General features: G+C 42.1%; 1 protein-coding gene across 3 annotated transcripts in view; it reads left to right on the forward strand.

Annotated features, from left to right (window-relative positions):
• The first annotated feature begins 6,861 nt into the window (after window positions 1-6,861).
• The window catches only part of MYLK3 (myosin light chain kinase 3), a 51,241-nt gene continuing 45,126 nt past the window's right edge, over window positions 6,862-12,976 (forward strand). The window contains exon 1 of one of the 3 annotated variants that reach the window (XM_027620137.2): window positions 6,862-6,900. Coding sequence is in view for 1 of the 3 variants with exons in the window: in XM_027620135.2 (XP_027475936.1) it covers window positions 8,867-8,884 (18 nt within the window). In the remaining 2 variants the exon portion in view is untranslated. Of the gene's footprint in view, window positions 6,901-6,970; window positions 8,885-12,976 lie in introns of those variants that run through there. The other 2 variants (XM_027620135.2, XM_027620136.2) reach the window with 2 other exon arrangements.

A 12,976-nucleotide genomic window follows, 5' to 3' on the forward strand; every position in this document is an offset into this window, starting at 1 on the left:
CATCCATTCATCTAATGATGGATGCTTGGGCTGCTTCCATATCTTGGCTATTGTAAATAATGCTGCTATAAACATAGGGGTGCATGTGTCCCTTTGAATTAGTGTTCTTGTATGCTTTTGGTAGATACCCATAGTGTGATTGCTGGATCGTAGGATAGTTCTATTTTTAACTTTTTGAAGAACCTCCACACTATTTTCCAGGGTGGCTGCACCAGTTCACATTCCTACCAACAGTGTATGAGTATTCCTTTTTCTCCACATCCTCACCAGCATCTATTATTTCTTGTGTTGTTGATTTTTGCCATTCTGACAGCTGTGAGGTGATATCTCATTGTAGTTTTGATTTGCATTTCCCTGATGAAGAGTGATGTTGAGCATCTTTTCATGTGTCTGTTGGCCATCTGGATGTCTTCTTTGGAGAAATGTCTATTCATGTTTTCTGCCCATTTTTTAATTGGATTATTTGTTGTTGTTTTTTTTAAAGATTTCATTTATTTATTTGAGAGAGAATGAGAGGTAGAGAGCACGAGAGGGAAAAGGGTCAGAGGGAGAAGCAGACTCCCCGCCGAGCAGGGAACTCGATGCGGGACTCGATCCCGGGACTCCAGGATCATGACCTGAGCCAAAGGCAGTCGCTTAACCAACTGAGCCACCCAGGCGCCCTGGATTATTTGTTTTTTGAATTTTGAGTTGTATAAGTTCTTTATATATTTTGGATACTAACCCTTTATCAGATATGTCATTTGCAAATATCTTCTCCCTTTCTGTATGTTGCCTTTTAGTTTGGTTGATTGTTTCCTTTGCTATACAAAAGCTTTTTATTTTGATTAAGTCCCAATAGTTTATTTTTGCTTCTGTTTCTCTTCCCTCAGGAGGCATATCTGGAAAGAAGCGGCTATGGCCCATGTCAAATAGGTTACTGCCTGTGTTCTCCTCTAGGATTTTTTTTTTTTTTTTTTTTTAAAGTAGGCTCTATGTCCAGCATGACGCCCAATGTGGGGCTTGAACCCATGACCCTGAGATCAAGACCTGAGCTGAGATCAAGACTTGGACACTGAACCAACTGAGTGACTCAGGTGCCCTGAGAGAGAGAATTTTAAACAGACTCCACCCAATGCAGAGCCTGATGCTGGGTTTGATCTCACCACCCTTAGATCATGACCTGAGCCAAAATCAAGAGTCAGACACTTAACCAACTGAGCCACCCAGGCATCCCAGATTTGTGTGTTTTTCTTAATTATTAAATAAAAATTGTTAATAACAAAATTTACCATTTTAACCATTTTTTTAAAATTTTTTTATTTTAATTTTTTTATTGTTATGTCATTTTAACCATTTTTTAAAAAGATTTTATTTATTTATTTGACAGAGACAGTGAGAGAGGGAACACAAGCAGGGGGAGTGGGAAAGAGAGAAGCAGGCTTTCTGCTGAGCAGGGAGCCCAATGCGGGGCTTGATCCTAGGACCCTGAGATCATGACCTGAGCCAAAGGCAGACACTTAACGACTGAGCCACCCAGTTGCCCCCATTTTAACCATTTTTAAGTGTACAATTCAGTGACACAAATTACATTCACAGTGTTGTGTAATAATCACAACTATTTCTAGAACTTTTTTATCATCCCAAATAGACTATCCATTAAAGAGTAATTCCCCATGCCTTCCTCCCCCCAGCTCCTAGTAACCTCTATTCTACTTTCTGTCTACATGAATTTGCCTAGTCTAGGTACCTCATATAAGTGAACTCCTACAACATTTGTCCTTTATTATCTGGCTTATTTCATTTAGCGTAATGCTTTCAACGTTCATCCATATTGTAGCATGTATTAGAATTTCCTTCCTTTTTAAGGTTGAGCAATATTCCATTTCATGTATATAATGTGTTTTGTTTATTCATTTGTCTATCAGTGGACACTTGGGTTGTCTCTACCTTTTCGCTATTGTGAATATACTGCTATGAACATGGTACAGAAGTATCTGTCTGAGTTTCTGCTTTCAATTCTTTTGTGTACATACCTAGGAGTGGGATTGCTGGATCATATGATACTTTTATGTTTGACTTTTCGAGAAATTGCCAAACTGTTTTACATGGTGGCTGCACATGTACATTCCCACCAGCAATGCACAAAAGTTTCAGTTTCTCCACATTCTCACCAACATTTGTTATTTTCTGGTTTGTGTGTGTGCTTTTCTCTCTCCTTTTTTTCTTTTTGTAATACCTATCCTAATGGGTGTGAAGTGGTATCCTGTAGTTTTGATTGTGATGTTGAGCATTTTTTCATGTGCTCACTGGCTGTTTATATATCTTCTTTGAAGAAATATCTATTCAAATCCTTTGCCCATTTTTGAACTGGGTTGTTTGTTTTGGGGGGTGAGTTATGTTTTAATGCCCAAATCTATCTGCTTTCCAAAAGATCTTCTGGGATTTTTGGTATTTATTTTAATATTTTATAACTGGCATTTCTAGAAAATACTCCACAGAAAAATATTTCATTTTTCTATGATAATTGTGTGACATATGTGAAAGATCTAGTTTCTTTAATAGATGAAACAGACAGTAATTCCAAGTTGCTTCCCATATATGTGGGCTGTTTTCAGAGAGTGCTCCTGCTGTTTCTACATGGTAAACTTCCAGAAAAGGGTGGTTTACTGGATAAATGGGACATGATTTGGGGGTGAGACTCCCCAAGGCTCCAGTGATACACTGTTATCCTTCACCTTTCTTTGGGTTGGAAAATTTTCTCTCTCAATGAAATATAAAACATAAAACAAAAACACCTTCACTCTCTGGTGTATGGCCGCTAATTAGACCTGCAAATGAAAATTTCACTTTGTAAATTTCACATGTCATCATTAAGTGAATCCAGTTCCAGTAGTAGGAGCTCTGACACAGATTTGCTGTGTGCCTCTTCTGGGTTGAGAGGTACATATATTTGGTGCTAGAGGTAAAGGGATAAATGTAACTTCTGCCCTTCATCAAGAAGTTCAGAGTTAAAAGTTTTAAGTGTGATTTTGAGATTATAAAAATATAAAACACATAAAAAATGTCAAATTCATGTTTGTAACAAAAGAATCAGTTGAACACATCTGAGTACAATTATTTATGTCTTTATGGTAGTGCCAACATGTGAGTGTGATTAAAAAGAACAATAGTGAAAACAATAGGAAAGAGCTACCACTTATGGAGTACTTACTATGTCCCAGGCACTATGCCACATATTTTCCATTTTTGCTTGTGTTTAATAATTGTAAATCAGGAAAATGAAGCTCAAAGAATTAGTTAAGAAAGTTGCTCAGGGTCACGTACTTGGTAAATGGCAGAGTCTGGATACAAAGCTAGGCCAGTATGAGCCCACTTCCGTAACAGAAGAACAACAGCTTATAAGGTGGAGGAAAACAGGGACATACATTTCAAATAGCTTAATATTACTGTGAGTGACCAGAAAACTGACATGGATATCATCTGGAAAATAGGGGATTTAAGTAGGTAGGAAGACCTTTTTTAAAAAACAGTTTTGGGAATATTACATAAAAGTGCAGAAAGCTAAGTGCTCATCTCACCTTCCTGATCAATGTATGTGTCCTCTCCAAGTGTGTTGCAGGGTTTCTTTCAGATTTTTATTTTTATGGATTTTATTTTTAAGGAATCTCTATACCCAGTGTGGGAATTGAACCTACAACCCCGGGATCCAGAGTTGCATGCTCTACTGACTGAGCCAGCCAGGTACCCCTCAGATGCAAATTTTGGATTAAAATATTTTGTTCATATTTTGGCTGGCTTTTATCTTGATTACTGTGGTCCCCTCATTAGCCTCACCCCCTTTTCCTGAACAAAATGCCACCTCAAAAGTCTCTTTCCCTAAGAGTTCTTACCATGCCCTCATCTCTCAACTCTATGCCTTGACTGCTCCCTAAAGCCTGTCTTTAATGGATTCCACTTCTTCAGTTGAGGTCTGAAAGTCTCCAGTAAATCTACTTTGCCTATATAATAGTTCTTGGTTCTTGACAAATATACTTTTGTGCCTTTTTCTTATACTTCCTTATTTGTGGCTTTTTTTTTTTTTTTACCCTTTTTCAATATATAGGATTTTATGGCCCTGTTTTGTAGGTTGAAGCCTAAAGACTGTCTCTAGAATCTCTCTCTTACCAGACCAATTTTCAGCTTTCTAGGATGGAAAATCCAATTGTTTTGAATTGATCAGAAATCTACTCTTGGGTTAATCAGTCATGACTAGTTGAGCGGGCACCAGAATCTCATAGTACAGACATGGCTGCTGGGAGTCTACTAATGTAGACTCTGTTAGGGGCATTCCTAGAAAAGGCAGAATGTTTACTAACCAGGCACTTACCTGAGAGGTGCCAGCTACACTCTGTAGAACCAGGTGTTGGAAAGTCATGATATCCTTATATAAAAGATGGAGAAATGAGCTAAATTCTGGGGATTTGAGTGAAATTATAAGCAATTGAACAATCAGATCCAAAGAAGGTGGACTGATGTTTGCCTGGAGGAATGTCATTAGTGATAATCTCAGGGCTCTGCTCACCCTGTCCTGATTTTAGCATTTCTCTCAATGAGCCAAGTGAGTTATCTTTAGGGTCCAAGTGCCCACATGAACAAAGGCCATGTCCTGGCTTCCTTGGTGCTGTTAGGCTACATAAAGAAAGTAGTAGAGATTTGTCATTTTTGGTCACACTCAACTACGCTTCCTGAATATACCATCCCCCAGTCTTTTTTTTTTTTTTTTTTTTTTTAAGATTTTATTTATTTATTTGAGAGAGAGAGAATGAGAGATAGAGAGCACGAGAGGGAAGAGGGTCAGAGGGAGAAGCAGACTCCCCGCTGAGCAGGGAGCCCGATGTGGGACTCGATCCCGGAACTCCAGGATCATGACCTGAGCCGAAGGCAGTCGCTTAACCAACTGAGCCACCCAGGCGCCCTACCATCCCCCAGTCTTGATGGGACTGATGGAGGTCCAAGGGGCCCCCATCAGAGCTCCCTTGGAAATAGGTGATGCTAACATGGGGGAAATGGCTGGACTTCATTCACTCCCCTCTCACTCCCAGCCTTTTCTCTATTTCCTTCTGGGATTTCTTCTAGTCCCTGGTTATGTTTCTTTCCACCAGAATTTGTCTTGGTCATTCTCTCTCAAGGTCTGGATCTGCTAATATCTTGGTGATATTTGCCTGTCTTGTCATAGTTAGGAAAGAAGGTCCATGCAACTGGGCTCCATCATCTTCCCAGTGAGAAATCTGACTGGGTGCTCTGGGCATGAGCTGGGGGAGGGGAGTGGAAACTCATTTTGGGACTGAGAGCACCTGATTGCCAGAAAGGGACTTTACTATGGCACATTAAGTTGAGGACTAAAAACCTTAGACTCCTATATGAATTGTTTAATTTCTTTAGAGAAGAGCTGTCAGAGACTTGTTTTTTTGCTTTGGCCTGAGGGTAGATGCCAACTGCCTGTACTTGCTGGGTGTGTGTGCAAGGGACTGGGGTATGGAAGGGGGTGGTGGAGAAAAGCAGGTGGGTATGGTTGAGCCACTATCAGAGCCTGCCCAGGTCCCCTCAGGCTGACTGGCTGCCTTCTGCAGCCCTCATAGCTCCGCTCTCTACAGTGTCCCTTACCTATTAACCCTCTGCCATCAACTTCCTGGCTTCCAGGTAGGCGCCCACTCTCTCATCCCAATATGACATTCCCTTACCCTGTTTTCCCTCAGGTATGGGTTTATTCCTTTGTGTACTTCTGTTCCTTTAATACAGAATCAAGGCAGAGAGAGCATGTCTGCTTCATTAATGAATGTCAAAAAAAACAACACACATTTACTGTTTGTTATCCCACAAGTGATATTTCCAGCAAAACCCCTGTATATTAATGAAATATTTCCATTAAAATAATTTATCTTTTATTGCTTAAAAAAGTAAACAAATAATGCACAAAAACATGCTCCTTACACAAATGCAAATACAAAAGCATGTAGACTGTAAAGGGAAATTGGCTTTTCCCTTCTCATTTTTCCCTAACTCAAGTCTGCTCTTTGCCCAGGAATTAACTGCTATTAATAATTGGGTGTATATCCTCAACTACTGCTAATGGATTTACATTTCTCTGTCCATCTATCTGGTTGTCAGGGTATTATCTTTTTAACTTAGATAGGATCCAGTTTTATGTGTTGTTCTGTGAATTTTAACTTGGCTGTCTGTCTTTTCATGGCTGTGGATTTAAAGCTATCATTCTTTCCCCTACTCGTTGACATTTAAGTAGTTTAGGGTTTTTCTTTTTCTAAAAAGGCAAAATCTATTACATTCCTGTTTCACACTTTCTACCCAAATTGAGAAACCCTTGTCATATTGCAAAAAATCCCGGTATATTAAACTAAAAAACCTGATTGGATGAAATATAGCAAGTTGAACATACCATAATATATGACAACATTTAGAAGTGCAGTACTGAAACTTCTTTGTTAAACTTCATGTTATCCTATCCCAGCTAAATAGTGGAACAGAACCAAATCATATTTATTTTGCTCAGAGTCAAGGAGGCAAGCCAGCTTGCATGGCATCTCTCAATCATACTAACAACAAACATCCAGATTCAAATGTTCTTTTTCCTCCTTTACTGTTCTTTTCCTACTATTTCCTGACTATTTTTCTTAGTTTATTCTCCATGCTCTCAACTCTTGATTTACTAGTCATTCTTTTTGCTCTAGGTCTTGAAATTGGAATCCGTTTAACCTCAAGAGGACCATCACAGTGTGAATTTCCAGATGAATCCGATTTATAACCAAGTGTAGGAATATCTATTGACAAAAATACACATTTTGGGGGCCCAGATCCCTCCTCTGGAGAAAGGTCATATTCTCCACTTTTGAAGAGCAGAAATCCTTTGCATGGCTAGTTCTGGTAGGTCTTTATATTGTTCCATGCCAAATGGTTTTGAAAGTTCTATGTTTGGGTAACACTGACTTTCCTTGGCTTGGTGGCAGAATTTACTTTGCTGAAGTCACACAGTAAGTGGTAGAATTGGGCTTCAAACCCAGGTCTGCCTGGTGCACCAAAGCCTATGCTCTTACTCTCGAGGCTCCAACCCCCCACTTCACTGATAAATCTTCATGAGCTCATGCGAAGGGAAACTTGAAGGCACTACCTACTAGATGAGTGACTTGTAGGCTAGATTATAGCCCCCCAAAGACATTCACACCCTAATTCCAGGAACCTATGAATGTTGCATTAGATGGCAAAAAAAAAAAAAAAAGGACTTTGCAGATATTATTAAGTGAAAGACCTTGAGATGCAAAGATTATCTTGGATTATCCAGATGGGCCCGAAATGTAATCACATATATCATCATAAAAGGGAGGCAGAAGGACCTCTGACACACACACAGGAAGAGATAAGGCAGTGAGATCATGGAGGCAGAGACTGAGTATTGTGGCCATAAACCAAGAAATGCCAGCAACTACTGGAAGCTGGAGCCTCCAGAGGAAGCACAACCCTACTGACACTTTGGTGACCCTGGTTTCGGACTTCTGACCTCCAGATCTGTGAAAGAATGAATTTCTGTTGTTTAAAGTCACTGAATTTGTGGTATTTTGTTATGGCAGCCGTGGCAGACTAACACAGTGATTTTGTGACCTCTCTAGGCCGGTTTCCTTATCTGCAAAATGAGGATATTAATGGTAATACCTAGAACTTGAAAAAACTAATGAATGTAAAATGTCTGGCAGGGTGCCTGAGCAAGGTACATGCTCAGCAGAGATTAGGTGTTATTATTACCAGTGGGCTCTGATAGGAACACATATGAGGTGCTTTGGGAGCATATGGGAAGGAAGGTCAACTAACCCAGCCTCTAGTTCATATGGTGCATATACCATCCAGTAAGGTTAATAAGACATTTGAGAGGCAAAGAAGTTAAAATTAACTAAAAGTTAAAATATATGGCATTTACTGACCATAAAAAAAATTCTCCACCCCCAATTTCTAGGAGTGACTGCAACCATCAGAGAAACACTTTTCAGGTAGTCACTCTTGTACCCTGGCAGGCGCCCCAGCAACTTTCCTATTTTTCTGGATCTGATTCTGAATGGTCATTCCAGGACACAGTAATTAATGAATGAAACATAGGAATAAACGCTGCAGCTGGGAATTGGAAGTGTAAATTCAGTTGCCTATCAAGGAATGTAATCAACAACCATCACACTTTGCTGTGCTGTTCATAGAAGTGAGCAGAGGGCGGGCCCTACTGGTCTAAGGGCCTCTGTCCCAGACAGCTATGGATTATTTCTCCCTGAGGGCTATGGATTATTTCTCCCTGAGGGCTGCGTTGGAGCGGGGCAGAGCATTTGCCTTTGAGCTGTCTCCATTTGTTCACCCTGCTCCAAGAGAGAGATGTCATTGCCTGCACTGTGGGTTGCTCCGGGCTAATGATGGAGGAGTTAGCAGCATGGCCTGGAGTGGCTCTCGGTGGGCTGGAGCCAGTTGACACACGCCACTTAGGTTTCCAAGGAGCCAAGCTGTCCCCACTCACGCACGGCTGATGCACTTGTGGCTAAATGCGTTGCAGCCAGGGCCGGTGCCAAATTCAGGGTAGGAAATAGAACTCCACCTCCATCACCAGGGAAACAGTGGTCTGCGTGCATGATTTAAGCCAGGGCCAACAAGAAAGCTCAAAGGCACGGTCAGCAGAGGAAGGGAGGAAGGGAGACCAGAGGGCGGCTTGTAAGGATTTTGTCTTGGGTTATAACCGTTGACAAGCCACTTAACTGCCCACATATTGAAGTTTATCTGAGTATGAGATGGAGGCAACAATATTTACACATCTCACTGGGGACTTAGGAAAACAATATTTCTGACAGACCACTTGGGATCCATGGATGGAAGGTGGTATGTAAGTGCAGATGATAAACTTACTGTGTGTTTGTGCTTTTAACAGGTGCATTAGGGGCATGGAGACCCTCCAGAAAACACTTTTAGAGTCTGATCAAAACCAACAAGCGACAATAAAAGCTAACAATTTTAGGTGCATGGATTTGTCTTTGGTTTTGTGCAGTTTGGGGAGATGCATGTATAATTCAGACTTCAGAACCATGTCCAAACTTATTGCTGTGATTCGTGTTTACAGGTCCTTCAATCCTTTGAGAATGCTGTAGTTGGGGATTGTTCCCAAATGTTTGCCAACTTTTCTCTAAAAAAATGCCAAATTACTTTTACCATGTAGTTTATGAGTTGCACGTGGAGTCTGGAACATTTGTTTCCAAGTTGCAATGGGCCAAAAATCTGTTTCGAAAATAAAGTGCAAAGAGGACTTGCTGCTCTTCCCGCCTGGGGTTTGCTATTTCTGAGGAGTCCTTCCGAGTCTGTTAGACCTCCTGTGTTCTGTGTATTTAAGGCTAAGCAATTGATGTCAGACCTCCCTATAAGGTTATTAAATGTTGTTTTCTGTCGGCTAAGGCCCCGAGGGAGTCTATTACTCTGTTCCTGGTTAATTAAACCTCTCTCTGGTGCATATTGTCTCTCTAGTAATTCCTGTGGGTCCACGTAAATGGTGACTATTATAGAAAAACAAACTTGTTTAAAAACACCAATAATACACATTTAAAAATTTAGAATAATTATATAAAAGCAATATGGAAATAAAGATCATCTACAATTAATTTTCTCATGCAGAATTAACCATACCGGCATATATGTATATTTCAAACAAACATGGGATTCTAATGTATGTACCTGCTTTGTTATGACCTGATTTTGGGGTGAGGTCTTCACATATTGGATCTTCATAAATCCTTCGAGTCTCTGCAGTAGGGAGGGGTCCTGCTTCTATTGCAGGCTAGAGGCTGTGGGGGGGAATGAGGACCTTAGAACTTCAGTCAGTCCTTGCTTTTTCAAAGACTTGTTCTCTCAGATGTCACTCCACTTCCTTAGCGCTCCTGTGTTTTGGCAACAGTATACACCCCAGAACCAGTAAACACTTGCTGATTTTAGCTTCTGTGTGGATGATGATCCTATGCCCTTCCAATCCATTTGCACCCTGCTGTCAGGTGCATTAGTTACCGCCCTTTTTTTCATACTAGCAGAACTTGATTAAGATATAACTTAAATACAGTACAAAACACAAACCTTATAGCCTATTGAATACAGCAGACCTGTATGCATACACCCACGTGACCACCACTCAGGATATAAAACATCTCCAAAATCCCCAAAGTGGCTTTGTGTCCTCTCTGAGTCGGTCCCCCACCGCCTGGGTCTTAAACACTAATTTAGTCATGTTATTTCCTACCTAAAAACATTCCATAGGATTGTTGTCCCTATATCTTGCTGCTTTGGGTCTAAATGTCTCTGCCTGATTTTCTGGGTCCACTCTCTTTGGGGTCCTGCTTGCCGAATCATTTGGGCCTCCGTCGACACCTCCTGACCTGAGGCTAGGCTATGCACTGTCACTCCTACCTGCCAGGCTCCATCTGGAGCTCTGTTCACTCTGAGTTCTTGTAAGAACTGCCCTTTCTTTGGCCTCTCCAAATCTCACCCATTCACCAAGGCTCTACTCAAGTCCCATTTCCTCCAAGAAATCTTCCCTCTTTGCCAAATTCTTTTCCAATTTCTTTGCCTCCCTCTTACACCTGAATTAGTTAAGGCCATGTGACTGAGTTTCTGCAGAGACCTGGGGCCATGGGCGCCCTGCCACTGTGCTTTTCCTACTTATGATCTCTGATGAGCATTTCTGTCCTGCTGCAGCCAGTGTCCCAAACCCTCCTTTCTTTTCACTCCCATTCTCTTGCGTCTTGGGACTGCCCCAGGTCCCCACTCTGCAACGCTAGATGCTGCTCAGTATCTATCTCTCCCCTTCTTTATTTTTCTGCTGGTGCTTTGCTCCCCAGCTCAGCCAAATCCTCTCTTCCAGACCTCAGGTCGCATCTTACCACTCGTCCTTCAGATTTGACACCGAAAATCCCGAAACCAGGCTTTCCTCAGAGGGTAGGGCTAGACTGAGGGGGGAGAATTTGAGCAGATGAAGAAGGAATTCTTTTTATCAGATATGGGAGGGCTGGAAACAGTGATCTGTCTTCCAATTTTGCCCCATTACACCCACGTTCTTTGAGTATAAGAGTTAGTGACTATCTCACTTTCTCTGTTGTTCCAAGGTGTTAACTTTGCTTCCACCCAGATTTGCTGAGTTCCTACAGCACAGAGTTCTGAGCTCACAAGAGTTGGCACAATCAAGGGGTTTAAATAAGATATTGTAGCTAATCGCTTAGCACAGCATCTGCCTTTGGTAAGGCTCAGAAAAGTGAGCTATTATCAAAGGCCTGCAGCCCCTTTTCTGATTCCTGTCAGTCAGGCCAGGTGAGTCAGGGTCCCAAAGTGGTGTGTGTGTGTGTGTGTGTGTGTGTGTGTGTGTGTGTGTGTGTGTGTGTGTGTGTGTGTGTGTGTGTGTGTGTGTGTGTGTGTCAGGGTCCCAAAGTGGTGTGTGTGTGTGTGTGTGTGTGTGTCAGGGTCCCAAAGTGGTGTGTGTGTGTGTGTGTGTGTGTCAGGGTCCCAAAGTGGTGTGTGTGTGTGTGTGTGTGTGTGTGGTGGTAGGGAGGGGATCCAGAAACTCTGTTCACTGCTGTGGACACAGGCCCTAGAGCTGTAGAGCCAAGTCCAAGGTCCAGTTTGGCACAGACTCTCAGTGTGAAAGCCTCAGTCTCTGCATGGGGAAAATGGGGACCATAATCCATCCGCCTCAAATGAATGTAAATATGAGCATGAGTCAAAGTATTTTGCAGGTGGTGACATCTTACTGTGTGAGCTGGTAGGAGGACCAGTAATGTAATGTGTTGGTATGGAACTGGTTGATCTGATTCCAACTTGCACATATAATTGTGTTTCTGAATTGGTAGTTTGCAACTGCAGCCCCCCAGAGACAGAGTCGGGTTCTAGACAGAAGTTGTTTTAGTTAGGGGCACCTGGGTGGCTCAGTCGTTAAGCATCTGCCTTCGGCTCAGGTCATGATCCCAGGGTCATGGGATCAAGCCCTGCGTCGGGCTCCCTGCTCCGCAGGAGGCCTGCTTCTCCCTCTCCAACTCCCCCTGCTTGTGTTCCCTCTCTTGCTGTCTCTCTCTCTGTCAAAAAATAAATAAAATCTTTAAAAAAAATAAAAAAAAGAAGATGTTTTAGTTAGACTCCTTTCAGTTGTAAGCTGACTTGGAGGCTGGCTGCCAGCATTTATATACAGGGTCTTATGCTGACTTTAGAAAGTGGCTCAAACCTCAGTTTACTTGTCTGAGAAGTGGGGGTAATAGTCCCTTCCTCTTATAAGTGTTGAGGGGCAAAAGGTAATTTATATAAAGTTGCAGCACAGTGCCTGACACAAAGATGTGCTCAATAAATATTAGTGGTTTTATTATTTCCTAGTAAGTATTGCTCAGTAAGTGCTGAATGAATGAATGAACAAATGAATGGGTGCTGGTCTGGATTTGGCTCCTGAGGGTGCTTTTTTGTTCTTCTCTAGCGTTTTCAGGCTGATACCTTGTTTAGGCAGGGAACAATTTTGACTAGGCATGGGGGAAAGGAATTGACTGAATAAAAGGTCTTCAAGCCAGGATAGGAATGCTGACCACAGAAGAGAGTGACACCCTGGGGGCAAACCCACCGGCCACCTGAGAGCTTGTAGGGGACCCCTCAAGTGGCCCAGGGTCCAGGTAGCTGTCATTTCCCTCTGCTTCTTCAGAGAGGCCAACTTGACTTTGGTTTTATTCCCAAGCACAGTTCCTGGATTCATCTTGGCAGGACTCTGGCTGTTGTTTTAGTATCTTTCTAGATAGCCAGGTGAGACAAGTTATAGACCTTTTTCTATGAAAGAATAAGCAACCAGTATTGCATCTAGGGGCCCAAGCCCCTTCGCCCCTGCCTCATTTCCTGAGACAGCTGTCAGAGTTGAGCCTGTGGGGCAGAGGCTAATCTGACTGCACACACACACACACACACACACACACAC

The sequence above is a fragment of the Zalophus californianus genome, chromosome 17 (genome assembly GCF_009762305.2).
Source record: "Zalophus californianus isolate mZalCal1 chromosome 17, mZalCal1.pri.v2, whole genome shotgun sequence".
In the NCBI taxonomy this organism is placed as follows: Eukaryota; Metazoa; Chordata; class Mammalia; order Carnivora; family Otariidae; genus Zalophus; species Zalophus californianus.